This window comes from Cherax quadricarinatus, unplaced genomic scaffold, assembly GCF_038502225.1.
Source record: "Cherax quadricarinatus isolate ZL_2023a unplaced genomic scaffold, ASM3850222v1 Contig677, whole genome shotgun sequence".
In the NCBI taxonomy this organism is placed as follows: domain Eukaryota; kingdom Metazoa; phylum Arthropoda; class Malacostraca; order Decapoda; family Parastacidae; genus Cherax; species Cherax quadricarinatus.
Genome location: NW_027195703.1, coordinates 40,842 through 67,500, shown reverse-complemented (window position 1 = coordinate 67,500; position 26,659 = coordinate 40,842). Strand labels below are relative to the sequence as shown.

Sequence of the window (26,659 nt, the reverse complement as noted above, 5' to 3'; positions counted from 1 at the left end):
TGTTAGGATTGCTGGTGTCTTTTTCTGTCTCATAAACATGCAAGGTTGTAGGTATGTCTTGCTACCCCTACTTACACTTAGGTCACACTACACATGCATGTACAAGCATATACATACTAACCCCTCTGGGTTTTCTTTTATTTTCTTCCTAGTTCTTGTTCTTATTTATTTCTGCTTATCACCATGGGGAAGTGGAACAGAATTCTTCCTCCATAAGCTATGCATGTTATAGGAGGCAACTAGATGCTGGGAGCAATGGGCTAGTAACCCCTTCTCCTGTATAAACTACTAAAAACAAAGAAAAGAAAAACTTTATAAAATTGGGATGTTTGAATGTGCATGGATGTAGCGCGGATGATAAGAAAGAAATGATTGCTAATGTTATGAATAAAAAGAAGATGGATGTCCTAGCCCTAAGCAAAGCAAAGCTGAAGAGGGGTAGGAGAGTTTCAGTGAAGAGAAATAAATGGGATTAAGTCAGGAGTATCTGAGAGAGTTAGAGCTAAGGAAGGGGTAGCAATAATGTTGAAGGATCAGTTATGGAAGAAGAAGAGGGAATATAAATGTGTAAATTCAAGGATTATGTGGATTAAAATAAGGGTTGGATGCGAAAAGTGGGTCATAATAAGCGTGTATGCACCAGGAGAAGAGAGGAATGTAGAGGAGAGAGAGAGATTTTGGGAGATGTTAAGCGAATGTATAGGAACCTTTGAACCAAGTGAGAGAGTAACTGTGGTAGGGGACGTAAATGGTGAAGTAGGAGAAACATTTAGAGAGGGTTTGGTAGGTAAGTTTGGGGCGCCAGGTGTAAATGATAATGGGGAGCATTTGACTAAACTTTGTATAGAAACTAATTTGGTTATAGGTAACACATATTTTAAGAAAAAACGATAAATACAGTGGACCCTCCCTTTTCGTCTTTAATTCGTTCCAGGAGTCCAACAAAATGTGAAATTGACTAAAACTGAAACCGTTTTTCCCACAAGAAATAATGTTAATCCAATTAATCCATTTCAGACATCCAAAAGTATAAAAAAAAAAAATACATTTTACAGAGAAGAACTACATTCCACGGCTTATTTATCTATCACAATTCATCTAATATGACATAATAAACAATATTAATAACATAGAAACATGATATATACTCTAGAATGAATAAAATATGTCATTATGTATGTGAGGAGTAAGTGGTGGTGTGTTGTTGTTGTTAGGTTTATAAGGGCCACCGAGAGAAGTCGTACATATTAGTGGTATTGGAGGCGGCAGCAGAAGCCACCAACACTATTCACACAAACAATGAACGTAATTTATAAATAAGAAATATTTACACTTTAATTTATAAATAAGAAATATTTACACTTACTGTACCTTGGAGATGCTGGCATTGGTTTTGGGTGGTGGAAGATAGGCAGGGCGGTGTAGGTTTGTCAGTGGCCCTATATACCTCCAATAACATTGGAGGAGTCAGTTTCATGTCGTCCTTTTTCGATCACTTAATCACTCAACTTACTTGCTACATTGTTAATGCTACACTTTATCGCTGGCTGGCGCTATAGCCTTTATCGACTCCTGCTACTTTTGTATCGTACATATCGTAGAATCACTGAATCACTGAAGAAGGCACATTCTTCCCTCTCTCTTCCTCCTTTGGTACTTTGCTACAAGCTTTTTCTTGTATTCTATGGTGTTTCTCACCTTCTTTATTAATGGGCTGGCACTAGCAGCTTTCTTTGGGCCCATGGTGGCTTATTTAGCAGTCACACAGAATAAACAAGTGCAAAAAACAATGAATTATTACAAAATGTTTCCTATGGCCTCACAGAAAAATGTTCACTCATCCATAAACAAAGAGACACTGCCACCTCAGAATGTGTGTGTGGGAGGTTGTGTGCACGGCGCATTCGGACATGTACTGTACCACTGACGAGAACAGAGAAGCAATGGAAACGGAGGCAATATTTTTACTGTAACACCAACGAGAACGGAGGAAAGCAACAAAAACAGAGCCAATAATTTACAGAAAAAATTGGCGATAACGGAAATGAGCGAAAACAGAGCCCAACGAAAAGGGAGGGTCCACTGTATACAAGATATGATATAAGGTGTAATAACAGTAGTTTGTTGGACAACGTATTGGTAGATAAAAGACTGTTGGGTAGACTTCAGGATGTACATGTTTATTGAGGGGCCACAGATATATCAGATCACTTTTTAGTTGTAGCTACAGTGAGAGTAAAAGGTAGCTGGGATACAAGGAAAATGTTGATGAAGGTAGGGAAGCTGTGATTTCATGTATAGAGGCAAAGGAATAACATCTTGTAGGAGTGAGGAAGTACCAGTTGTGAGTGTGGGGGAAATGCGTCAGGCAGTGGGTAGAATTAAAGTGGGTAAAGCAACTGGGAATAATAGGATAAAGATAGACATATTAAAAGCAGGTGGGGATATAGTTTGGAGTGGTTAGTGTTTTTATTTAATAAATGTATGGAAGAGGGTAAGGTACCTAGGGATTGGCAGAGAGCATGCATAGTTCCTTTGTATGAAGGCAAGGGGACGAAAGTGTAATTTTCCTTTTTATTAACACATTGGCCGTTTCCCACCAAGGTAGTATGGCCCGAAAAAGAAAAACTTTCATCATCATTCACTCCATCACTGTCTTGCCAGAGGCATGCTTACACTACAGTTATAAAACTTCAGCATTAACACCCTCCTTCAGAGTGCCAGCACTATACTTCCCATCTTCAGGAATCAAGTTCGGCCTCCCGGTTTCCCTGAATCCCTTCATAAATGTTACCTTGCTTACACTCCAGCAGCACGTCAAGTCATAAAAACCATACGTCTCCATTCGCTCCTATCTAACATGCTCACGCACGCTTGCTGGAAGTCCAAGCCCCTCACACACAAAACCTCCTTTACCCCCTCTCTCCAACCTTTCCTAGGCCAACCCCTACCCCGCCTTCCCCCCACTAAAGATTTATACACTCTCGAAGTCATTGTATTTCATTCCATCCTCCCTACATGTCCAAACCATCTGTGTGACTGCTAAATAAGCCACCATGGACCCAAAAAAAGCTGCTAGTGCCAGGCCGTTGATAAAGAAGGTGAGAAACACCACAGAATACAAGAAAAAACCCGTAGCAAAGTACCAGCATCTCCAAGGTACAGTAAGTGTAAATATTTCTTATTTATAAATTAAAGTGTAGTAAATATTTCTTATTTATAAATTACATTCACTGTTTGTGTGAATAGTGTTGGTGGCTTCTGCTGCCGCCTCCAATACCAAGAATATGTACGACTTCTCTCAGTGGCCCTTATAAACCTAACAACAACAACACACCACCACTTACTCCTCACATACATAATGACATATTTTATTCATTCTAGAGTATATATCAGGTTTCTATGTTATTAATATTGTTTATTATGTCATATTAGATGAATTGTGATAGATAAATCAGCCCTCTGCATAATAGTTTTGGTAACCCCACACCTCCTCCTAATCTCCAAACTAGAGTCTCTGCATTATATTCACACCAACACATTGCCCTCAGACATGACATCTCCACTGCCTCCAGCCTTCTCCTTGTTTTAACATTCATAACCCATGCCTCACACCCATACAAGAGGGTTTTTATAACTATTCTCTCATACATTCCCCTCTTTGCTTTCATGCCACTCATCTTACACCGTACTTCAAGGAGTTTCATATATACTCCAGCAATTCTAAAACATGTCTGGGACCTGGCAAAAAAGGCAAAAATCCTGTCTTATAAATACATTTTTCTTATATAAGAACATAAGAACAAAGGAACACTGCAGCAGGCCTACTGGCCCATGCGAGGCAGGTCCAAGTCTCCTACCAGCTTAAGCCAATGCACCCAACCTAGTCAGGTCAGGTCACATTGACTTAAGGGAGGAACACGGCAACTGACCTGGTAGCACAAGCTATCAGGTCCAACTCACACCCACCCACATCCACTCATGTATTTATCCAACCTATTTTTAAAGCTACACAACATTCTGGCCTCTATAACTGTACTTGGGAGTTTGTTCCTCTCATCCACAACTTTCTAGTTGTAGCTACACTGAGAGTAAAAGGTAGATGGGATACAAGGAGAATAGAAGCATCAGGGAAGAGAGAGGTGAAGGTTTATAAACTAAAAGAGGAGGCAGTTAGGGTAAGATATAAACAGCTATTGGAGGATAGATGGGCTAATTAGAGCATAGGCAATGGGGTCGAAGAGGTATGGGGTAGGTTTAAAAATGTAGTGTTAGAGTGTTCAGCAGAAGTTTGTGGTTACAGGAAAGTGGGTGCAGGAGGGAAGAGGAGCGATTGGTGGAATGATGATGTAAAGAGAGTAGTAAGGGAGAAAAAGTTAGCATATGAGAAGTTTTTACAAAGTAGAAGTGATGCAAGGAGGGAAGAGTATATGGAGAAAAAGAGAGAAGTTAAGAGAGTGGTGAAGCAATGTAAAAAGAGAGCAAATGAGAGAGTGGGTGAGATGTTATCAACAAATTTTGTTGAAAATAAGAAAAAGTTTTGGAGTGAGATTAACAAGTTAAGAAAGCCTAGAGAACAAATGGATTTGTCAGTTAAAAATAGGAGAGGAGAGTTATTAAATGGAGAGTTAGAGGTATTGGGAAGATGGAGGGAATATTTTGAGGAATTGTTAAATGTTGATGAAGATAGGGAAGCTGTGATTTCGTGTATAGGGCAAGGAGGAATAACATCTTGTAGGAGTGAGGAAGAGCCAGTTGTGAGTGTGGGGGAAGTTCGTGAGGCAGTAGGTAAAATGAAAGGGGGTAAGGCAGCCGGGATTGATGGGATAAAGATAGAAATGTTAAAAGCAGGTGGGGATATAGTTTTGGAGTGGTTGGTGCAATTATTTAATAAATGTATGGAAGAGGGTAAGGTACCTAGGGATTGGCAGAGAGCATGCATAGTTCCTTTGTATAAAGGCAAAGGGGATAAAAGAGAGTGCAAAAATTATAGGGGGATAAGTCTGTTGAGTGTACCTGGTAAAGTGTATGGTAGAGTTATAATTGAAAGAATTAAGAGTAAGACGGAGAATAGGATAGCAGATGAACAAGGAGGCTTTAGGAAAGGTAGGGGGTGTGTGGACCAGGTGTTTACAGTGAAACATATAAGTGAACAGTATTTAGATAAGGCTAAAGAGGTCTTTGTGGCATTTATGGATTTGGAAAAGGCGTATGACAGGGTGGATAGGGGGGCAATGTGGCAGATGTTGCAAGTGTATGGTGTAGGAGGTAGGTTACTGAAAGCAGTGAAGAGTTTTTACGAGGATAGTGAGGCTCAAGTTAGAGTATGTAGGAAAGAGGGAAATTTTTTCCCAGTAAAAGTAGGCCTTAGACAAGGATGTGTGATGTCACCGTGGTTGTTTAATATATTTATAGATGGGGTTGTAAGAGAAGTAAATGCGAGGGTCTTGACAAGAGGCGTGGAGTTAAAAGATAAAGAATCACACACAAAGTGGGAGTTGTCACAGCTGCTCTTTGCTGATGACACTGTGCTCTTGGGAGATTCTGAAGAGAAGTTGCAGAGATTGGTGGATGAATTTGGTAGGGTGTGCAAAAGAAGAAAATTAAAGGTGAATACAGGAAAGAGTAAGGTTATGAGGATAACAAAAAGATTAGGTGATGAAAGATTGAATATCAGATTGGAGGGAGAGAGTATGGAGGAGGTGAACGTATTCAGATATTTGGGAGTGGACGTGTCAGCGGATGGGTCTATGAAAGATGAGGTGAATCATAGAATTGATGAGGGAAAAAGAGTGAGTGCTGCACTTAGGAGTCTGTGGAGACAAAGAACTTTGTCCTTGGAGGCAAAGAGGGGAATGTATGAGAGTATAGTTTTACCAACGCTCTTATATGGGTGTGAAGCGTGGGTAGTACTTTCCTATATCCTTCCTGAATCTGAATTTTTCCAACTTAAAACCATTGCTGCGAGTCCTGTCTAGGCTAGATATTTTCAGCACACTATTTACATCCCCTTTATTTATTCCTGTCTTCCATTTATACACCTCAATCATATCCCCCCTAATTCTACGTCTTTCTAGAGAGTGCAGATTCAGGGCCCTTAGTCTATCCTCATAGGGAAGGTTTCTGATACATGGGATCAACTTTGTCATCCTCCTTTGTACATTTTCCAGAGAATTTATATCCATTCTGTAATACGGTGACCAAAACTGTGCAGCATAATCTAAATGAGGCCTAACCAAGGATGTATAGAGTTGAAGAACAACCTGAGGACTCCTATTATTTATGCTTCTTGATATGAAGCCAAGGATTCTATTAGCTTTATTGCGAACACTAATGCACTGTTGTCTTGGTTTCAGATTACTGCTAACCAGAACTCCTAAATCTTTTTCGCAATCCGTAATATTAAGATTTACATTATTTAGTTTATATGTGGCATGGTTATTGTCCTGTCCAACATTTAGAACTTTGCATTTGTCTATATTACCTGTAGAGAGTTCCGGGGGTCAACGCCCCCGCGGCCCGGTCTGTGACCAGGCATCTGCCACTTCTCCGACCCTTAACAAAAAAATTGGGGTGGATTTTTGGTGGCTGGAACGGATTAATGGCATTTCAATTAATTTCAATGAGGACAATTTATCTGATATACAGTGGACCCCCGGTTTTTGTCCAGTGTGGAAATCGTACAATTCAGATTTCGAGCACTTTTTTGGGCAAAATTCCCCCCCGGGTTTCGTACAATGGCTCAGAAATCGACAGTACCAGATGCGTCCACCTGGGCTGCTCATATGTTTGTGACTCACTCTTGGGCACATTAATCCAGTGATGATATTTTCTTCAAAATTATATAAGATACACGTTACATAGCATATAAACATGCCTTTGTTACTCGTTCACTAAGAGTGTCCCTCTAGTCTTAGCGCCATAGTAATACTAATAGTACACAATAATAATCACTCTTGGACACATTAAATGTCTCATTTTAGGTTAATATAGACATTTTCATTAATCCATCTATGATATTTTCTTCAAAATTGTACCATAAGAAACATGTTACATAGCATATAAACATGCAATGTTTATAAGCTATCAAGGGGTGGGGTTGGGTAGAGGGTAAACATTACATTTTCTCTGGTCCAGCTTCAGAGAAAACGTGTGTGAATCTGCGTTGGCCCAGTAACCGCCCTTAATAGCACATAATGCTTTTGTTCACAATTCTTGGCATGAATTATTTATTACTTCTCCCTTTGATTATGATGGTATCAAAAAGTAGTTGTTAGAAACAATTAAACTCAGTGAACATGGTATATCAATTGTAATACTATGGCTGTGGGCTGCAGTGTATGTAGCCGGTAGGTATACACCTGGAATGTATTCCCTCTGGAATTACAAATAAATACTACTCACCAACAAGTCTTCAATAAGGGTATGTAATGTTCATTTATCATTAAAATTAGTCATTTATATTTATTTCTCATTGTTTTCTGTATGTAAAATTATAGTTATTCTCTATAAAATGTATTTTTTTGTTAATATTTTTGGGTGTCTGAAATGGATTAATTGGGTTTACATTATTTCTTGTGGGAAATATTACTTTGGTTTTCGGCCATTACAGATTTAGGCCAACCTTCTGGATTGGATTAATTACGAAAACCAGGGGTCTAATGTACGAGCAAACTGAGTTACGAGTTGGATCACGGAACAAATTAAACTCGTAAGTCAAAGTACCACTGTACTGTACTACATAATGTTGGAGGGTAACAGTCGCCAGATAATCAATGATCTAATGTGTTTCTAATTTAAATACTTGGCAAAGAAAATCACAATGAAGATAAAAACCTACCCGTTCCAGGTGGACCATATAGAAGTATAACCTTGTTCCAAGAGATAATGTTCTTGTTCAGTCCTCTGTCAGAGAACAACAGAGTAGTTCGAACAAATTTCAAAAGCTGAAAAATCAGAATTTTTTTTTATTTTCACTACAAATACAGAGGCTATAAAAAAAAGTCAGATATTATGGATAAAGTGAAAATAGAAAACAAGTTTTTAATAGTTATAAAAGTGCTGGCCATAGTTGCCTGGAAATTTTAGTTAAGACACATATGCAACAGTTAGATTTCTTTATTTTGAAACGTTTTGCCTACACAGTAGGCTCCTTCAGTCAAGTACAAAAATGATGGTAGAAGCAGTAGAGATGTGAAGACCATGTAATCAGTCCATCATCCTTGAAGGTGTAAGTTTGAGGTGGTCAGTCCCTCATCCTCAAAAAGATTATTGTTCCACAGTCTGAAACAATATGAAGTTGAGATTATAGAACAATACTCTTCTCCAGGCTGAGGGACTGACCACCTAAAAACTAAGTCTTCAAGGGTGGACTGATTACATGGTCTTCACATCTCTTCTGCTTCTACCAACTTTACTGCACTCAACTGAAGAAGCCTACTGTGTAGCAAAACGTTTTGAAATAAAGATACCAAACTGTTGCATGTGTCTTACCTAGCAACCATTTGTCTGGAAGTGTTACAAATCATGATTGAGAGAGTAATAAGATGGACGTAGTCATCCATACAGGTAACATTTAAACTTTGACATAACCTGCACATAGGAGAATGAAACTTATAACAATGTTTTGGTCCAATTTGGACCATTAACTAGTCACACCATAAGTTTAATTCTCCTGTGTACGGGTTATCTGTGTATTGTTCCAGTCATGGTACTGTGCCTTTTTATTCTTTAACAGCACAGCACTTGTTCTTCACCGAGTACCTTTGTTCAGCGGGAAGAAGTTTTTTACTTGATATAACACAGGAAATGGTGGATCATCATAGTACTGGAGATGGTATACACCTAGACTTCACTAAGATTAATTTACATGGAATATCTGTGAGGTTGAAGTAAGATTGAGTTTAGAAGCACTGTACTTAAAAATATAAAAGGAAAAATGGGGCATGTTTTATTTGGTAAAACTCAGGATTAGTAAGAACAAGCATGGGCTGGTGCTATGAGCCAAGGAAGCTCCCAAATATGTATAGCCTTTTGTGCAGCCATGTGGTGTCATCTTGGACTGTGTAGGATGTGAACAGTGGAACAGTATTATTATAGGGCTGTGTATGGCAGTGGTAAGTTATCCTGGATAATGAAGCAGTGTCATTATGTAGATAAAAGGTGCTCATTTCAATGACATGCTATAAAATACAGTGATGCAGTATTATAAAGAATAGTGCAGTGATAACTGGTGTGCACCACATAAAAGACATGAAAAGTGGCAGCTCATGGTATAGGAGAAAAAAGTAAAAGTCACAATACCGTGACTGGAACAATGCACAAATAACCTTGTTGCGTCCTCTGCTTGGACCCAAAGTTAATAATTAATGTTGTAGGCATATATTTTCCTATTCACCTAATACTATATTGCCAATAGCATTATTAATAGCTAAAATAACGTTATTGTGCTTTATAGTATTATCTGCCCTTATATTGTTAGCTATGTGGATAGGTAGGATGTTTATTCTAAGTGATAGGCACTTCACTGTGAGTAACAACCAGGCTAACTGTCATTAGGGTGTTAGTGTCTGACAGTCCCTCGCACCGCCAATGAAGTACGGATGTCACGAGGTATTGTAAAGCTTGGAGGAGTGGCTTCAAGTCAGTCTGGGCCTGAATAGTCAAGCGAACATACCTCACTCAGTTACCCACTGACCTCTCACAGGAGACACATCAAGTTCTCTCTCTGGTGGTCAATTTCCTTTCTTAGTTGATTTCCTTTCTTAAGTCTGTCACTTTCGAGTTCTCTATACTCTGGTGAATTAATGGTTCAGTTAACTGAATAAGCCTTGTCAGCCTGTGTGTGTTAATTTGTGGTCAAAGTTATTCTAAGTCATGCTGGATAAAAAATAAGACTAAGTCTGTTACTTTCAAGTTCTTGCATACTCTGGTGAATTAATACTTCAGCTAACTGAATAAGTTCTAGGTAATAGATTGGTAGACAGCAACCACCCAGGAAGGTACTACCGTCCTGCCGAGCAAGTGTAAAATGGAAGCTTGTAATTGTTTTACACGATGGTAGGATTGCTGGTGTCTTTTTTTTCTGTCTCATAAACATGCAAGATTTCAGGTATGTCTTGCTTTTACTTACACTTAGGTCACACTACACATACATGTACAAGAATATATATATACACACCCCTCTGGGTTTTCTTCTATTTTCTTTCTAGTTCTTGTTGTTTATTTCCTCTTACCTCCATGGTAAAGTGGAACAGAATTCTTCCTCCGTAAGCCATGCGTGTTGTAAAAGGCAACTAAAATGCCAGGAGCAAGGGGCTAGTAACCCCTTCTTCTGTATATACGTATTACTAAATGTAAAAGGAGAAACTTTTGTTTTTCTTTTTGGGCCACCCCGCCTCGGTGGGATACAGCCAGTGTCTTGAAAGAATAAGTCTTAGTAACCATTGTAGGTTACCTTGTGGTTGATATAACTGGATGAAGATAGTACAAAGTCCGAACTTATAAGGCTGATTTATCCATATTAATATGCTGGTTAAATTGGATCTTTATAGTTAATGAAGTTATATATATAATGTACGTACCAAGAGAAATGTAGGAGTTAGACTCCTCATTTTATGTCCAATGTCCTAACGTTATATAAGTATACGTATATTCAGCTACACTTTACTAGTAAAGATTTTAAATTTTAGTTATGTGTTTTGCAATCCCGAATTATTATTACAATTTACTGTTATGAAACCATAAACAGGCCATCTGTTAAATGAGAACAAATTACCTTAACTCTCTACCATGCTTTGGAGAAGTCGAAGAAGACAATTTCTGTAACAAACCCATATGTGGGAGACTGAAACTTACGACGATGTTTCAGTCCGACTTGGACTAGTTAATGGTCCAAACTGACCCAAAACGTCATCATAAGTTTCGATCCTCTATGTGTGAATAATTTGTGTATAGGGAAAGGCTCAAACATGAAGTGAGGCATGGCTAACCAAAAGGAAGCAGAGTTTGTATAAACTAGGTGAAACCTGACTGGGGACCAGTCATGGGTGGCATTCCACAAGGATCAGTTGTAGGCCCACTGTTGTTCATAATTTACATTAATGACCTTAATGAAGGAATAACAATTCAAATGAACAAATTCACTGATGACACAAAAAAATAGGCCAAATAATAAATTTTGAGGATACCCTCAAACTTATAAAGTAAGTGATGTATAGTCTGATCACACACAATGGGTGTCATGGTAAGCAGAAATCTGAAGCCAAGACAACATCGCCTAAGTGTGCACAATAAGGCTAACAGATTATCTGGATTTATTTCAAGAGGTAAAAGTAATAGTAGTCCAAGTTATTTTATAGCTAGACATCACTAGTAAGGCCTCACTTAGATTATGCAGCTCAGTTTAGGTTAAATAACAAAAAAAATAACAAAAAAAAGGCACAATACAGTTTAGGTTACCATACAACAGACTGAATATAAATGCATTGGAGAACATACAGAGAAGGATTACAAAATTAATCCTCTGTATACAGAATCTCTCATATGAGGATAGATTGAGAGCCTTGAACCTTTATTCCCTTGAGAGATGTAGAATGAGAGGAGACATCAGTGAGACACATAAGTGGAAGATAGGCATAAACAACGGCGATGCAAATAAAGCGCTGAGGATATGTCGGTATTATATACCATTCTGATATTCACTCTGTCAGACACTGCAACACAATGGCATCTTGGTACAGAAAAGAAAACACCTTGGACAACTTTTTCAAGTGCGAATCGTTGGATCTGAGTGGGACGTGACTTCACAGTGACTACATTCTCTCTTCTACCTGCACCTCTCCTTCCGACAGAATATAAGTCGCTTGTCTCCAGACTATGGAACAGAGCTCTTCTCCAGGCTGAGGGACTGACAACCTCAAATCTACGACTTTAAGGGTTATGGACTGATTACATCGTCTTCACATCTCTACTGCTCCTTCCTACTTTCTGTACTCGACTGAAGAAGCCTACTGTGTAGGTGAAACATTTTGGAATAAAGTTGCCTAACTGTTGCCAATGTGTCTTACCTACGAAGTCAAGAAAGACCTTGAAATAATAGGTTTAAATTAGATAACTTTAGATTTAGAAAGGGCAAAGGAAAGCACTGATTTTTAAACCAAGTTGTCAATAAATGGAACAATCTGCCAAGTTGGGACATCATAACTAAAACCTTGAGAGCTTTAAAAATAGGTTAGACAAGTACTGTATATGAGTGACAATGGTTAGGTTTGAGCAGGACCTGTCTATCATGAGGCAATGAAACTAACTTCTTTGGCAACTCTTAGAATAGTCTGGACAAATATGCAAGTGGGAGTGGTTGGATTTGAGAAGGACCTGCCTAGTAGGAGTAAGATTAAGATGTTTATTTTGACAAATTACATGGTTGTATTGAAATGATGAAGCCACTGTGTGGCGAAACGTTTCCTCAATAAGGATTCCCGTATGTTGCATAAGTGTCTTAATCTTCAACTTGTCGGTTTTCAGAACCATTCATCACACAGAGGAATGTAACAGTTGGGTGTACATGGACCAGTAGGCCTGATGCAGTGTTCCTCCATTCTCAAAAGGAAAATTAGACACATGGGCAACATCTGGGTATCTTTATTGTAGACATTTACAGTGATTATGTATGAGTGAGGTAAAAGTGTTAAATGATGATGAAAGTATTTTCTTTTTGGGGATTTTTTCTTTCTTTTTGGGTCACCCTGCCTCGGTGGGAGACGGCCGACTTGTTAAAAAAAAAAAAAAATGCCATCCAGTGGCTTTATCATTACAAATTCAAGGACATAACTGGAAGACAGTAGAACTATGTACGAAAGATAAGGTAATCAGTCCCTCAGCCTTGGAGTCGGTGTGAAGAGCACCATAGTCATGAAGATTCTGGAGCACAGGCAAGAAGGCCAGCGCTTATATACTGGCGTCAGGTGGAAAGGGACGGGTAGGAGACTAGGGCATAGCCATGGCTACTTCTACTTACACCTAGGTCACACTACATAGCCATGGCTACTTCTACTTACACCTAGGTCACACTACATAGCCATGGCTACTTCTACTTACACCTAGGTCACACTACATACACCTAGGTCACACTACATAGCCATGGCTACTTCTACTTACACCTAGGTCACACTACATAGCCATGGCTACTTCTACTTACACCTAGGTCACACTACATAGCCATGGCTACTTCTACTTACACCTAGGTCACACTACATAGCCATGGCTACTTCTACTTACACCTAGGTCACACTACATAGCCATGGCTACTTCTACTTACACCTAGGTCACACTACATAGCCATGGCTACTTCTACTTACACCTAGGTCACACTACATAGCCATGGCTACTTCTACTTACACCTAGGTCACACTACATAGCCATGGCTACTTCTACTTACACCTAGGTCACACTACATAGCCATGGCTACTTCTACTTACACCTAGGTCACACTACATAGCCATGGCTACTTCTACTTACACCTAGGTCACACTACATAGCCATGGCTACTTCTACTTACACCTAGGTCACACTACATAGCCATGGCTACTTCTACTTACACCTAGGTCACACTACATAGGCATGTACAAGCATATATACACACACCCCTCTGGGTTTTCTTGTATTTTCTTACTAGTTCTTCTTCTTATTTATTTCCTCTTATCTCCACGGGGAAGTGGAAAAGAATTCCTCCTCGGTAAGCCATTCACGTCATAAGAGGCAACTAACATGCCAGGAGCAAAGGGCTAGTAACCCCCTTCTCCTGTATACATTACTGAAGTTAAAAAGAGAAACTTATGTTTTTCTTTTTGGGTCACCCTACTTCAGTGGGATGCGGCTGGTGCATGGAAAGTAGATTTCCATATTTTTTTTAATGATTTTGCATAAAATGAGAACTATGAGCAGATTTGTCTAATCAACTGACCCAATCAAACTCGACAGTGCATGCACATTTAAAAAACAATTTAACCAACAATTTAATTCAACAGAAAAACCTCTGATTAATGAACCTAGACTTAACAAACTTTAGAAAAATGGGACAAAATCCTCTGAGTCAGCTGGTCTGGAAACAATACAAACTACTGATTACAGAACTGTCCATTATTGCTGCAGTCATAGTAAAAGAATATCATCTCTATCCCCAACAATTGCAGTTACCTGCCACCCACTCCCCCTTATTAGTCAGTAAAAGAGAAGGTTCACTGTACAGTAACACAAACACAATATACTGCATTTTTTTACCTGTTCTTTAATTGGAGTGTCATAAATAAGGTTCTCCCATAAGTCCTCAAATTCAGTAGCAGGCAGCATCCAATAAGAGGCTGCAGCAATGTCTTCTTCACCCTCATTCATCTCCTCAATGCTTGGACCATAGCTCTCAAGTTGATAAATGTGATACTGTGGTTGTGTCATCGATATATCTACACACTGCAAAGAAACAGTGATATATGTAAATTCTGCAAAGAAACATTCAGGTTTTACCATCAATATATTCACATGCTACAAAAAAATATTGTACAGCCTTGTGGTTGTACCTCTGATATATCTACATGCTGCCGGCAAATACAGTATTTGGTGGTTGTACCATTGATGTATACATATGCTCAACGAAATAACACATGAAATAGATACACAAGGCCATCCATGCAGCTACCAGACAGCTGGAAAAGCAGCCTATATAGTACCAATAGTTTAAAAATATATATAAAGTAGATATTGACATGAATACTCAATAAGTGGCGAAGATATCGAGAAATCAAATGATAAGCCAAATGAAAAAGTGTAGATTTTTCTATGGAGCACTGAGATGGTTTGGGCATAGCATAAGAAACACTGCAGAATGACAAGGAATGTGCTGAAGGAGCTGATGAAGTAAAGATAAGAAGAGGAATCAAGAAAAGAGAGCCCTTCAAGGAGGCTCTTTGATGACAACAAAGGCCTCTTGATTTGGATAATTTGAGCTATCCTTTTTTTCCTTAGATTGAATCTGATTACCTCCCATTCCCCAGTCATTATAAGGACCAGAGGGTGGGGGATAGGTGGGTGTTAATTTTTTATTTATTTTATTATCACACTGGCCGACTCCCACCAAGGCAGGGTGGCCCGAAAAAGAAAAACTTTCACCATCATTCACTCCATCACTGTCTTGCCAGAAGGGTGCTTTACACTACAGTTTTTAAACTGCAACATTAACACCCCTCCTTCAGAGTGCAGGCACTGTACTTCCCATCTCCAGGACTCAAGTCCGGCCTGCCGGTTTCCCTGAACCCCTTCATAAATGTTACTTTGCTCACACTCCAACAGCACGTCAAGTATTAAAAACCATTTGTCTCCATTCACTCCTATCAAACATGCTCACGCATGCCTGCTGGAAGTCCAAGCCCCTCGCACACAAAACCTCCTTTACCCCCTCCCTCCAACCTTTCCTAGGCCGACCCCTACCCCGCCTTCCTTCCACTACAGACTGATACACTCTTGAAGTCACTCTGTTTCGCTCCATTCTCTCTACATGTCCGAACCACCTCAACAACCCTTCCTCAGCCCTCTGGACAACAGTTTTGGTAATCCCGCACCTCCTCCTAACTTCCAAACTATGAATTTTCTGCATTATATTCACACCACACATTGCCCTCAGACATGACAACTCCACTGCCTCCAGGCTTCTCCTCGCTGCAACATTCATCACCTATGCTTCACACCCATATAAGAGCGTTGGTAAAACTATACTCTCATACATTCCCCTCTTTGCCTCCAAGGACAAAGTTCTTTGTCTCCACAGACTCCTAAGTGCACCACTCACCCTTTTCCCCTCATCAATTCTATGATTCACCTCATCTTTCATAGACCCATCCGCTGACATGTCCACTCCCAAATATCTGAATACATTCACCTCCTCCATACTCTCTCCCTCCAATCTGATATCCAATCTTTCATCACCTAATCTTTTTGTTATCCTCATTACCTTACTCTTTCCTGTATTCACTTTTAATTTTCTTCTTTTGCACACCCTACCAAATTCATCCACCAACCTCTGCAGCTTCTCTTCAGAATCTCCCAAGAGCACAGTGTCATCAGCAAAGAGCAACTGTGACATCTCCCACTTTATGTGTGATTCTTTATCTTTTAACTCCATGCCTCTTGCCAAGACCCTCGCATTTACTTCTCTTACAACCCCATCTATAAATATATTAAACAACCATGGTGACATCACACATCCTTGTCTAAGGCCTACTTTTACTGGGAAATAATTTCCCTCTTTCCTACATACTCTAACTTGAGCCTCACTATCCTCGTAAAAACTCTTCACTGCTTTCAGTAACCTACCTCCTACACCATACACCTGCAACATCTGCCACATTGCCCCCCTATCCACCCTGTCATACGCCTTTTCCAAATCCATAAATGCCACAAAGACCTCTTTAGCCTTATCTAAATACTGTTCACTTATATGTTTCACTGTAAACACCTGGTCCACACATCCCCTACCTTTCCTAAAGCCTCCTTGTTCATCTGCTATCCTCTTCTCCGTCTTACTCTTAATTCTTTCAATAATAACTCTACCATACACTTTACCAGGTATACTCAACAGACTTATCCCCCTATAATTTTTGCACTCTCTTTTGTCCCCTTTGCCTTTATACAAAGGAACTATGCATGCTCTCTGCCAATCCCTAGGTACCTTACCCTCTTCCATACATTTATTAAATAATTGCACCAACCACTCCAAAACTATATCCCCACCTGCTTTTAACATTTCTATCTTTATCCCATCAATCCCGGCTGCCTTACCCCCTTTCATTTTACCTACTGCCTCACGAATTCCCCCACACTCACAACTGGCTCTTCCTCACTCCTACAAGATGTTATTCCTCCTTGCCCTATACACGAAATCACAGCTTCCCTATCTTCATCAACATTTAGCAATTCCTCAAAATATTCCCTCCATCTTCCCAATACCTCTAACTCTCCATTTAATAACTCTCCTCTCCTATTTTTAACTGACAAATCCATTTGATCTCTTGGCTTCCTTAACTTGTTAATTTCACTCCAAAACTTTTTCTTATTTTCAACAAAGTTTGTTGATAACGTCTCACCCACTCTCTCATTTGCTCTCTTTTTACATTGCTTCACCACTCTCTTAACCTCTCTCTTTTTCTCCATATACTCTTCCCTCCTTGCATCATTTCTACTTTGTAAAAACTTCTCATATGCTAACTTTTTCTCCCTTACTACTCTCTCTACATCATTATTCCACCAATCGCTCCTCTTCCCTCCCGCACCCACTTTCCTGTAACCACAAACTTCTGCTGAACACTCTAACATTACATTTTTAAACCTACCCCATACCTCTTCGACCCCATTACCTATGCTCTCATTAGCCCATCTATCCTCCAATAGCTGTTTATATCTTACCCTAACTGCCTCCTCTTTTAGTTTATAAACCTTCACCTCTCTCTTCCCTGATGCTTCTATTCTCCTTGTATCCCATCTACCTTTTACTCTCAGTGTAGCTACAACTAGAAAGTGATCTGATATATCTGTGGCCCCTCTATAAACATGTACATCCTGAAGTCTACTCAACAGTCTTTTATCTACCAATACATAATCCAACAAACTACTGTCATTTCGCCCTACATCATATCTTGTATACTTATTTATCCTCTTTTTCTTAAAATATGTATTACCTATAACTAAACCCCTTTCTATACAAAGTTCAATCAAAGGGCTCCCATTTTCATTTACACCTGGCACCCCAAACTTACCTACCACACCCTCTCTAAAAGTTTCTCCTACTTTAGCATTCAGGTCCCCTACCACAATTACTCTCTCACTTGGTTCAAAGGTTCCTATACATTCACTTAACATCTCCCAAAATCTCTCTCTCTCCTCTACATTCCTCTCTTCTCCAGGTGCATACACGTTTATTATGACCCACTTTTCGCATCCAACCTTTACTTTAATCCACATAATTCTTGAATTTACACATTCATATTCTCTTTTCTCCTTCTATAACTGATCCTTCAACATTACTGCTACCCCTTCCTTTGCTCTAACTCTCTCAGATACTCCAGATTTAATTCCATTTATTTCCCCCCACCGAAACTCCCCTACCCCCTTCAGCTTTGTTTCGCTTAGGGCCAGGACATCCAACTTCTTTTCATTCATAATATCAGCAATCATCTGTTTCTTGTCATCCGCACTACATCCACGCACAGTCAAGCATCCCAGTTTTATAAAGTTAATATAGAAATGAATATCAGATGCTCATTCAACTCATACTTTGTTCTACAGCTAAGACTAGTAAACTGAACAATGCTCTATATTCCAACTTATCTTAATCTAAAAACCTTGAATCAATTTTATAATATTCAAATCTATGCATTCACTTTGTAGTGGTAGTGATTATTTGGCTACTAAATTAAGTTACACAAAAAATCAAACATTAATTTAAAAACATTCCCAGTAGAGAAAGTGCTAGTGGTAATGTGACTTGGACAGTACTGTACCTTCATATTACAAGCAGAGTCCAGTTCACATATTCGTATGTGTACTATATGATCATTAAGTAAAGACATTGGAAAGTCTTTTATGATACTATCAACACTGATATTCTTCTTCTCCTGAAGAAAGCTGCCTACTTCCTTTATGAGTATCTTTTCCACCATTGTACTGAAATAGATTGGTCTTATTAGTATTATAAGTTCACAACAAGAGTTTAAATGTGATATTAAAAGTAGTATGTTTCACTAACAAGTAGTTTTATGCTAAGGATGAAATTTAATGAGAAATATTTCTAATGCATTGTAAAATTCCATTACATCAAACCACCATACGGCGAATTCTGTTTGTCTGTCATCGTATTCAAGTACCAAGGAACAGCACCTGCAATAGACCGCCCACCAAATTTTCAACAACTTCCTTCTCGTTTGAAGCATGGTGATCACTTCCTGGTAAAACTGCCTGCTACTGCTTTCAAGAAGAAGGCTCAAAAGAGGTGTTACGTCTGTGCACATACAAGAAAACGCCCACAACAACGCAGAGACACTCGTTTTATGTGTGAAGAATGTAAAACGCCACTGTGCATGACACCATGTTTCAAAGACTTCCACAGGCTGCAGAGCTTCTAGAAACATTCCCTGTGACTGTATATGTGTATATAATATATAGAAAAATAGTAATAAACAATATTTCATACCGTTTGTTTGTGCAAATATTTTTTGTAAACAAAACAATGACAACAGTGTTTACGCCCTTATTGTGTAGTATTGAAAAAGAAATAACTTACAAAATACTGATCATACTGGTCTCACAGGCCATAAAAGTTACTTGGAAAAAGAAAAATTAAAAAATAATAAAAATTAGTACATAAGAAAGTAAATAAAAGAATACCGGGTGATGGCAGTCGGCGATGTTGCCACATGGTACCCCTTTTTCATCAACTTCACGCCTCCATATCTCGGTAAGTATTGATGGTAAAAATTTTTGTTTAGCCTATAATGTTCAGTAAAATAAACTCTATTTTTTCATAAGAAAAAAATAATTTTTTTTTTTAAATCTGGCCGACCCTGAGAACAAGTCTCTGACAGGGCCTGTCGACCCTGAAAGGGTTAATGAATAAATTTTCTGTTTATCTTCTAATTGTCGTTTTCTTCTTTCAGATGCCTCGTACTTGTGTAAATAGTGCAGACAACTTCTGCTACATTTGTGGTGAGGTGACCTTTGCATCACAGAAGCACCATATAACTGCTATGGTTAGAAAGGCATATCACCTAGAAAAGCATATCACACACATGCTGCAACAATTGTGCTACTAACCTTCGCCAATGGTTGAACAGGAAGAGGAAAGGAATGCCTTTTGCTGTGCCAATGACATTGCAGGAGTCAACACACCATGGGATATAACATGTCACTTAAAATCCACTTTTTGGACTCACATTTAGACTTTTTTCCAGCAAACTGTGAGGCAGTTAGTGATGAACATGGTGAAAGGTTTCACCAAGATATTTCAACCATGGAAAAATGACACCAAGGCAAATGGGGCACAAGAATGCTTGCAGACTATTGCTGGACATTGGCAAGAGATGATTCTTCAGCCCACTATAAGCTTCAAGCAAAAAGGCAGAGAGTAGGTATGGATTAGTTTAAAACATATTGACACATATCGTACGTTATAATAAAATAATCAAATATTACATGTCTCGTATCTTTAAAACTACAGCCAATAAGCATTTTTCAAGGAGATATTTGGATTTAGGACATGAAAATACATAAAAATTAACTAATCTCATTTAAGAAGCATACAACTTTTCAAAAACTGTTGACCAGTGTTATTACATTCATGAGCACTAAACCAGTAATGAGAGGTGATCAAATTTGACCTAAGGAAGGAGTAGGTAGCTCCAATTCCTGCAATCCGGATTAATTATAAATATTATCATGTGGGAGTGCAAAACCTGTAAGTTTATTCAGGTATACACAAATACAGTTACAAAGATTATCATACATAGCAGCATATGTGTAGAGAACCTAAGATGACTCAAAAAAAAGTCATGCAGACTGACTTATTTATTTTTATGTCTTTGCAAACAGTACATTGAGATTTTATATTTACAATAATGGGTCGCAATGCAAAGAGAGCCTCTATTATGCCTAGGCATTATGGGCCAACTTATTATTGGCTTACAGACTACTTAACACTAAGGATTTTATCATAGTTGTACAGGACAGTAATTATTTCATAGTTGTACAGTACATTATTAATTATAAGTGAATTAAATTTGTATAAGACAATGGATATTTTCATATATTCTTAAATGCTTTTTGTGAAAACAATGATTCTATTACTGTCAACAATGGATAAAAGGTTCAAAGTGATTGTTTCAGTTATGATGTGGGAGTACATAGGTGAGTCCGTGTGTACTGAGTAGTTAGCATTTAGTCTAGGGTGATTAAGTGGCTTTTGAGAAGAGTCTTAAATTGATTTTCAGACTGGGTTACTTTAATATCTTCTGGTAATGAATTCCATATTTCGGGGCCCTTATGTACATAGAGTTTTTACACAGTGTGATATGGACACGGTGGCCTGGTGGCTAAAGCTCCCGCTTCACACACGGAGGGCCCGGGTTCGATTCCCGGCGGGTGGAAACATTTCGACACGTTTCCTTACACCTGTTGTCCTGTTCACCTAGCAGCAAATAGGTACCTGGGTGTTAGTCGACTGGTGTGGGTCGCATCCTGGGGGACAAGATTAAGGACCCCAATGGAAATAAGTTAGACAGTCCTCGATGACGCACTGACTTTCTTGGGTTATCCTGGGTGGCTAATCCTCCGGGGTTAAAAATCCGAACGAAATCTTATCTTATCTTATCTTGACACGAGGTATATCAAAAAGAGATCTGTGTCTTGTGGTCATGTATCCTGTTTCCATTGTAAGTTTATTCAGGTATACACAAATACAGTTACATAGAATTATCATACATAGCAGCATATGTGTAGAGAACCTAGGATAACCCAAAAAAGTCAGACAGAGTGACTTATTTCCATTGGGGTCCTTAGTAGGTATTAGTAGGATGATAGTGCATGTGAGGGTGACTGTATTCAAGCTCAATTCAGGGAACTGAAGCACAGATCCAATGCCCTAGATCAAGAGCCCCTCACCAACATCAAGGAACCTCCCTTGAGGGGCTGTAATCAAGAACCCAGCATCAAGGAACACCTTGATGCTGCCAACAGTAGAACAAAATTGCCATCATCAGCACTATTAATAACTCCCCGAGCCTCGTAATATATCTAACTCATTAACCAACCTATTCATCTTTTGAAGAATTTCAACATGAAGAACTGGACAGCCATCAGCAGCCATCTTAATAAACTTATAAATAAACACTTGAATAAGACGGTTGAAGTTGTTATTGTCGTTGTGATGATCCACAACAAATAAGCGACTCTGGAAAATATCTACCACAAAATATATGTCTATGTTAAGTTGAAAATTGTCCATAGTTATAAATAACTAAATTAATGTTTATATTATGTGCTTATGGAAAATTGCAAAGAGGTTTTGTATTTTTGTTAAGGGCGATATTTCTTGAAAATTATTTTTAGTCCTAAGGCGGCGCTGCATGACCCTTGTGGGTTTAGCGCTTAGTCTTAAGTAAGTAAGTAAGTAAGTAAGTAAGTTTATTCAGGTATACACAAATACAGTTACATAGAATTATCATATATAGCAGCATATGTGTAGAGAACCTAGGATAACCCAAAAAAGTCAGACAGAGTGACTTATTTCCATTGATAATAATAATAATTGATGATAATAATGAAATAATATAGCTCAAGTCTTTATTAGTATCATTATTATTAGTTGTAGTAGTGGTAAGATATGTCACAGCCAGTCATAGCATGAACCACTTCAAGAAGTCAACCAAAAGCTACCTAATTAATGTAGCTACAGACAGGTACCTAATTAATGTAGTGACAGAAAGGTACCTAATTAATGTAGCCACGGAAAGGTACCTAATTAATGTAGCCACAGAAAGGTACCTAATTAATGTAGCCACGGAAAGGTCCCTAATTAATGTAGCCACAGAAAGGTACCTAATTAATGTAGCCACAGAAAGGTTCTTAATTAATGTAGCGACTGAAAGGTACCTAATTAATGTAGCGACAGAAAGGTACCTAATTAATGTAGTGACAGAGAGGTACCTAATTAATGTTGCGACAGAAAGGTATCTAATTAATGTAGCTACAGAAAGGTACCTAATTAATGTGGTGACAGAATGGTACCTAATTAACGTAACGACAGAAAGGTACCTAGTTAATGTAGCGACAGAAAGGTACCTAATTAATGTAGTTACAGAAAGGTACCTAATTAATGTTGCGACAGAAAGGTACCTAATTAATGTAGCGACAGAAAGGTAACTAATTAATGTAGCGACGGAAAGGTAACTAATTAATGTAGCGACGGAAAGGAAACTAATTAATGTAGCGGCAGAAAGGCACCTAATTAATGTAGCGACAGAAAAGTACCTAATTAATGTAGCAACAGAAAGGTACCTAATTAATATAGCGACAGAAAGGTAACTAATTAATGTAGTGACAGAAAGGTACCTAATTATTGTAGTGACAGAAAGGTACCTAATTATTGTAGTGACAGAAAGGTGCCTAATTAATGTAGCGACAGAAAGGTGCCTAATTAATGTAGCGACAGATAGGTACCTAATTAATATAGCGACAGAATGGTGCCTAATTAATGTAGCGACAGAATGGTGCCTAATTAATGTAGCGACAGAATGGTACCTAATTAATGTAGCGACAGAAAGGTAACTAATTAATGTAGCGACAGAAAGGTAACTAATTAATGTAGCGGCAGCAAGGTATCTCATTAATGTTGCGATAAAATGTACCTAATTAAAGTAGCGACAAAAAGGTACCTAATTAATGTAGCGACAGAAAGGTACCTAATTAATGAAGCGACAGAAAGGTACCTAATTAATGTAGCGACAGAAAGGTAACTAATTAATGTAGTGACAGTAAGGTGCCTAATTAATGTAGCGACAGTAAGGTACCTAATTATTGTAGTGACAGAAAGATACCTAAATTATGTTGCGACAGAAAGGTACCTAATTAATGTAGTGACAGAAAGGTACCTAATTAATGTAGCGACAGAATGGTACCTAATTAATGTAGCGACAGAGAGGTACCTAATTAATGTAGCGACAGAAAGGTACCTAATTAATGTGAGAGAAAGTTACCTAATTAATGTAGTGAGAGAAAGGTACCTAATTAATGTAGCGACAGAGAGGTACCTAATTAATGTAGCTACAGAATGGTACCTAATTAATGTAGCGACAGAATGGTACCTAATTTATGTAGCAATAGAAAGGTAACTAATTAATGTAGCGACAGAATGGTACCTAATTAATGTAGCGACAGAATGGTATCTAATTAATGTAGCGACAGAAAGATACCTAATTGATGTAGTGACAGAAAGGTACCTAATTAATGTAGCGACAAAATGTACCTAATTAATGTAGCGACAAAAAGGTACCTAATTAATGTAGCGACAGAAAGATGCCTAAATGATGTAGTGACTGAGAGGTAACTAATTAATGTAGCGACAGAAAGGTAACTAATTAATGTAGCGACAGAAAGGTACCTAAGTAATGTAGCGACAGGAAGGTACCTAAGTAATGTAGCGACAGAAAGGTACCTAAGTAATGTAGCGACAGAAAGGTACCTAAGTAATGTAGCAACAGAAAAGTACCTAAGTAATGTAGCGACAGAAAGGTACCTAAGTAATGTAGCGACAGAAAGGTACCTAAGTAATGTAGCGACAGAAAGGTACCTAAGTAATGTAGCGACAGAAAGGTACCTAAGTATTGTAGCAACAGAAAGGTACCTAAGAAATGTAGCGACAGAAAGGTACTTAAGTAATATAGCGACAGAAAGGTACCTAAGTAATGTAGCGACAGAAAGGTACCTAAGTAATGTAGCGACAGAAAGGTACCTAAGTAATGTAGCGACAGAAAGGTACCTAAGTAATGTAGCGACAGAATGGTACCTAAGTAAGGTAGCGACAGAAAGGTACGTAAGTAATGTAGCGACAGAAAGGTACCTAAGTAATGTAGCGACAGAAAGGTACCTAAGTAATGTAGCGACAGAAAGGTACCTAAGTAAGGTAGCGACAGAAAGGTACCTAAGTAATGTAGCGACAGAAAGGTACCTAAGTAATGTAGCGACAGAAAGGTACCTAAGTAATGTAGCGACAGAAAGGTACATAAGTAATGTAGCGACAGAAAGGTACCTAAGTAATGTAGCGACAGAAAGGTACCTAAGTAATATAGCGACAGAAAAGTACCTAAGTAATGTAGCGACAGAAAGGTACCTAAGTAAGGTAGCGACAGAAAGGTACCTAAGTAATGTAGCGACAGAAAGGTACCTAAGTAATGTAGCGACAGAAAGGTACCTAAGTAATATAGCGACAGAAAAGTACCTAAGTAATGTAGCGACAGAAAGGTACCTAAGTAATGTAGTGACAGAAAGGTACCTAAGTAAGGTAGCGACAGAAAGGTACCTAAGTAATGTAGCGACAGAAAGGTACCTAAGTAATGTAGCGACAGAAAGGTACCTAAGTAATATACCGACGGAAAAGTACCTAAGTAATGTAGCGACAGAAAAGTACCTAAGTAATGTAGCGACAGAAAGGTACCTAAGTAATGTAGCGACAGAAAGGTACCTAAGTAATGTAGCGAAAGAAAGGGACCTAAGTAATGTAGCGACAGGAAGGTAGCTAAGTAATGTAGCGACAGATAGGTACCTAAGTAATGTAGCAACAGAAAGGTACCTAAGTAATGTAGCGACAGAATGGTACCTAAGTAATGTAGCGACAGAAAGGTACCTAAGTAATGTAGCGACAGAAAAGTACTTAAGTAATGTAGCGACAGAAAGGTACCTAAGTAATATAGCGACAGAAAAGTACCTAAGTAATGTAGCGACAGAAAAGTACCTAAGTAATGTAGCGACAGAAAGGTACCTAAGTAATGTAGCGACAGAAAGGTACCTAAGTAATGTAGCGACAGAAAGGTACCTAAGTAATGTAGCGACAGAAAGGTACCTAAGTAATGTAGCGACAGAAAGGTACCTAAGTAATGTAGCGACAGGAAGGTACCTAAGTAATGTAGCGACAGAAAGGTACCTAAGTAATGTAGCAACAGAAAGGTACCTAAGTAATGTAGCGACAGAATGGTACCTAAGTAATGTAGCGACAGAAAGGTACCTAAGTAATGTAGCGACAGAAAGGTACCTAAGTAATATAGCGACAGAAAAGTACCTAAGTAATGTAGCGACAGAAAAGTACCTAAGTAATGTAGCGACAGAAAGGTACCTAAGTAATGTAGCGACAGAAAGGTACCTAAGTAATGTAGCGACAGAAAGGTACCTAAGTAATGTAGCGACAGAAAGGTACCTAAGTAATGTAGCGACAGAAAGGTACCTAAGTAATGTAGCGACAGAAAGGTACCTAAGTAATGTAGCGACAGAAAGGTACCTAAGTAATGTAGCGACAGAAAGGTACCTAAGTAATGTAGCGAAAGAAAGGGACCTAAGTAATGTAGCGACAGGAAGGTACCTAAGTAATGTAGCGACAGATAGGTACCTAAGTAATGTAGCAACAGAAAGGTACCTAAGTAATGCAGCGACAGAATGGTACCTAAGTAATGTAGCGACAGAAAAGTACCTAAGTAATGTAGCGACAGAAAGGTACCTAAGTAATGTAGCGACAGAAAGGTACCTAAGTAATGTAGCGACAGAAAGGTACCTAAGTAAGGTAGCGACAGAAAGGTACCTAAGTAATGTAGCGACAGAAAGGTACCTAAGTAATGTAGCGACAGAAAGGTACCTAAGTAATATAGCGACAGAAAAGTACCTAAGTAATGTAGCGACAGAAAAGTACCTAAGTAATGTAGGGACAGAAAGGTACCTAAGTAATGTAGCGACAGAAAGGTACCTAAGTAATGTAGCGACAGAAAGGTACCTAAGTAATGTAGCGACAGAAAGGTACCTAAGTAATGTAGCGACAGAATGTAGCGTACCTAAGTAATGTAGCGACAGAAACCTAAGTAAT

General features: G+C 38.6%; 1 protein-coding gene across 2 annotated transcripts in view; it reads right to left on the bottom strand.

Moving 5' to 3' along the window:
• Positions 1-22,054, bottom strand: part of LOC128706365 (pachytene checkpoint protein 2 homolog) — a 67,103-nt gene extending 45,049 nt beyond the window's left edge. Inside the window, exons 1-5 of one of the 2 annotated variants that reach the window (XM_070080613.1) lie at positions 21,846-21,968; positions 19,855-20,143; positions 18,546-18,708; positions 14,281-14,466; positions 7,841-7,946 (exon numbers count right to left, since the gene is read on the bottom strand). In XM_070080613.1, the coding sequence (XP_069936714.1) occupies positions 7,841-7,946; positions 14,281-14,466; positions 18,546-18,704 (451 nt within the window). In that variant the 5' untranslated portion in view covers positions 18,705-18,708; positions 19,855-20,143; positions 21,846-21,968. Of the gene's footprint in view, positions 1-7,840; positions 7,947-14,280; positions 14,467-18,545; positions 18,709-19,854; positions 20,144-21,845 lie in introns of both variants that reach the window. The other variant, XM_070080612.1, reaches the window with a different exon arrangement.
• Positions 22,055-26,659: the final 4,605 nt, after the last annotated feature.